General features: G+C 41.7%; 1 protein-coding gene across 1 annotated transcript in view; it reads left to right on the top strand.

Annotated features, from left to right (window-relative positions):
* Window positions 1-345: 345 nt before the first annotated feature.
* Window positions 346-4,072, top strand: part of LOC102470919 (protein LYRIC) — a gene marked incomplete at its 5' end in the record, with an annotated part of 19,416 nt that continues 15,689 nt past the window's right edge. The window contains 2 exons of the mRNA XM_006159727.3: window positions 346-453; window positions 3,620-3,760. Coding sequence (XP_006159789.1) covers window positions 346-453; window positions 3,620-3,760 — 249 coding nt within the window. The remainder of the gene's footprint in view (window positions 454-3,619; window positions 3,761-4,072) is intronic.

Below are 4,072 nucleotides of genomic sequence, written 5' to 3'. Positions count from 1 at the left end.
AAGTGAGAAAGCAAGCCACCAGGTCCAGGACTAGAACTGTGGTCAGCCATGTGGGAGTTCAGCACCTTAACCACTACACCACCTACTGGCCCCAACGTACTTTGTTTTTTAAATATTGGGTCATCAGAAAAGTTATGATATATTTTTATGTGCAAAAATGCATCATGACTTTCCCGACAACCCAATATGTAATTTTTTTTTATTATTTTATTGCTTCTTACTAATTCTTATTTAGGTTTGGGAGATAAAGGTTGAACTTAATGAATGAAATTATTTAAAATAGTTTTCTGACTAATGCGAACTTAATCAGTTGGTTTCCTTTAATACTTTTGTTTTTAATCTCAGGTTTCCGATGATGATAAAGAAAAGGGAGAGGGAACTCTTCCAACTGGGAAATCTAAAAAGAAAAAAAAGAAAAAGAAGAAGCAAGGTGAAGATGACTCTGTTGCACAGGTAAAATATCAAAACAGCAAGCATTCATTATGCTGAAAAATGTGAGATGATGTACAGATGTGAAGATTATGTATAGGGAACCAGCGGTTAGCGTAATGGCTATGTCGCTGGACTCCCACGTAGTCGACCGCAGTTCGCATCCCGGACCTGGTGACTTAAAACTCACGCCGGGCGCGTGTGCGTGCGTGCCCAAGATCCCAAGAGGAGCATGGAGGAGAAGGGATTGCAGCGTGACCATCCCCCCTGGGGGGTGATTTCTCGCTTTCTGTCTCTATGTCTCTCTCTGTCTGTCCGGCGAGTACACGTGCCCTATAGCGAAAAAAACCCCCCCCCCCCCCCAAAAAAAAGATTATGTATATAAAAGACATCAAATTTACATGAAGATAATTTTTTTTAATTATAAACTGTTGGGGACCAGCAAGGGGCATAATGGTTATGTTGCTGGATTCTCACATAGTTGACCACAGTTTGAGTCCTGGACCCAGTGGCTTAAACACGCTGGGCATGTGGGTGTATGCCCAAACTCCTGAGAAGAGAATGGAGAAGGGATTATGGCGTGGCCATCCCCATCCTCCCTGAAGGGATTGACGTGGCCATCCCCATCCTCCCTGGAGGATGATTTCTCACTTTCTGTTTCTCAGTCTGGCAAGCTCACATGACCTATAGCAAAAAACTCTCTTTAAAAAAAAAATTACAGGGGACCAGCAGTTAGCGTAATGGCTGTGTCGCTGGACTCCCATGTAGTTGATCGTGGTTCAAGTCCTGGACCTGGTGGAATAAACTCACCCCAGGCACATGTGCATGCGTGCCCAAGATCCCGAGAGGAAAATGGAGGAGAAGGGATTGTGGCTTTGCCATTCCCCCGGGGGATGATTTCTCACTTTCTGTCTCTTTCTCTCTGGCGAGTGCACACACTCTGTAGCAAAAATCTCTACCAAAACAAAAAATTACAGGGACTAGCAGGTGGCATGGTGGGTAAGGCACTGGACACTCCCACATGGCCAAACACGGTTCAAGTCCTAGACCTGGTCGCTTGCTTTCTCACTTTCCCTCTCTCTCTGTGTGTATATCTCTGGTCACATTAAAATAAATGAATGAATAAATAAAATTAAATAAATAATTATTTTTTTTTTAAATTACAAACTATTTTAAGGAATTAATTAATGTAGCATATTGTGGGGCCAGCAGATAGAGTAGCAGTTACATAGCTAGACTCACACATGGTTGACTGTAGTTTAAGTCCTGGACCCAGTAGCTTAAAACTCATGCCAGGCTCATGTGTGTACATGCCCAAGATCCCAGAGAATGGACAGTAAGGGATTGTAGCATGACCATGCCCCTACAGTGATTTCTTACTTTCCCTCTCACTTTGTCTCTCCAGTGAGCATATGCGCTTTAAGGCAAAAAACCTCTTAAAAAAAAAGAATTAATATAGCATATTGTAATCAGAACTTTTTTTCAGTTATAGGGCACATACACTCACCAGATAGAAAGAAAGAAAGAAAGAAAGAAAGAAAGAAAGAAAGAAAGAAAGAAAGAAGAAAAGTGAGAAATCCCCTCCAAATTACACAATTGGCCATGTGGGATCCAGCTGCCTTAAATTCCATGCCACCTGCTGGCCCATAATAAAATCTTTATTAATCTGAAAATGTATATCAAAGATATAGCTAAATCCAAAATAATACAATCCCAAATTATTCAGATGTGTTTTGATTATCTATTAATGAAATGGAAATAGAATTACAGTGCCTCACATATACAAAGACTCCCTTTAAGTAACTAGAAGGTAACATTTAGCACAATTAGAAAAACCAAGGCAAACAAGCAGCATGGAGCTTAAAGTGGCTGGAGCCCACGTGGCTGCCTGCACGGGTTGAGTTCTGAAAACAGCAGCCTGAAAATCACGTTGGCACTTGTGTGCACATGCACAAAATCCTGACAGGAGAATGAAGAACGATTGTGGCATGGCCATACTCCCCACCCACCTGCCTCCATCTCTGATGAACACACACATCTTACAGCAAAAACTGAAAGACAGGAATTTTTTTAAAGAAATATGTGTAACCAAATGGAGTTTTTCACTTGACTGTGAGCTTGATGGTTATTTTACTTTGTTCCTTTTCTGCTTTTTTGTCTTCCAGCCAACAGAAACTTTCTTTTTGCATTCTGTCTACATTCTTTTTTTCTTTGGTCTCTATCTGGGAAAAAAATTAGATTATAATAAAGACAAAACCAAAAATACTATTTCTTGGAGCAACAGGTGGCGTGGAGGTTAGGGCAGCTGGATCCCACTTGGTTGACTTCACGATTTGAGTCCCATACCCAGTGGTTAAAGAATCACACCAGGCACATGTGTGTGCATGCCCAAAATTCCAAGCAGAAAATGGAAAAGAAGGGATTGCAGTGTGGCCATCTCCCCAGGGGATTATTTCTTACTTTCCCTCTCTTTCTCTGTTCTTTATCTAGTAAACACATGGGCCCTTTTTCAATTTGCTGTAGGGTGCATTCTCTCACCAGAGACAAAGAAAAAGAAGTAAATAAGAAGGCATCCCCTGGTGAGAGAAGTACCATCCAGTCCCTTCTCTGTTCTCCTCTCAGGATTTTGGGCAAGCACACACACACACACTCAGCGTTTTTCTCAAGCCACTGGGTTCAGGACTTGAACCACACAGTCGGCCATGTGTGCTCCAGCCACCTTAACCACCATGCCACCTGGCTGGCCCCAACCAAAAATACTATTTTGATGTGACTGGTTTGTTTCCATTCTTTTAAATGTAGGAGATGGGGAACCAAAATTTCTAGAGTGTAGCCAACTTAATTTTTCCTATTTACTATTCTATTTTATATGCTCTTTTTAAGGTTGTTTGGGGGGCCAGCAGGTGGTGGGATGATTAGGAACACTGGACTTCCACGTGGTCAACCACAGTTTGAGTCCCAGATCTGGTGACTTGCTTTATCACTTTCCCTCTCTCACCTTCACTATCTCTCACTGATCAAAATAAAATAAAGAAAGTTAAATAAAATAATTATTTAATTTTTTAAATTAAGTTGTTTGGACAGTTTGTGAAGTGAAATTATTTTCTCAGGGTGTCTTCTGGGTAACGATCTAAATTTTTATTAGTAAATACTGGATTTGTATCATCTAATGGACTACTTTTCTCTATAGGAAACAGAAGAATTAGAAAAAGAGATTAAAGAAGAGCTTCCAGTGAATACCTCCAAATCCCGTCCAAAACAGGAAAAATCTTTTTCCTCGAAGACCATAAGCACTAGTGATCCAGCTGAAGTACTCGTCAAAAATAGCCAGGTAGGGCCAGATGGTAGTACAGCTGGACTCACATGGAAAAAGCCCTGGGTTCAACTCCCAGGCACCTCTAGGCAAGCTGGGCATGCATGTGTGATCTGGGCCGGCTGGGATTGGGTGTAGATTGCAGCATGGGTGTCCTGTTTGGGGTGCCTCTCTCAAAAAAAATGAGTAAACTTTAAAAATAGGAAAGTGGTGGGGCTAGCAGGTAGCATGGTAATTAAGGTGTTGGACTCCCACATGGCCACCTGCAGTTCAAGTCTCAGACCTGGTGGCTTGCTTTCTCTCTCTCTCTCTCTCTCTCTCTCTCGTGAG

This window comes from Tupaia chinensis, unplaced genomic scaffold (genome assembly GCF_000334495.1).
Source record: "Tupaia chinensis unplaced genomic scaffold, TupChi_1.0 Scaffold000646_1, whole genome shotgun sequence".
Taxonomy (NCBI): Eukaryota; Metazoa; Chordata; class Mammalia; order Scandentia; family Tupaiidae; genus Tupaia; species Tupaia belangeri.
Note: the sequence above shows the minus strand (reverse complement) of the source record. Positions and strands in the feature narration are given on the sequence as shown.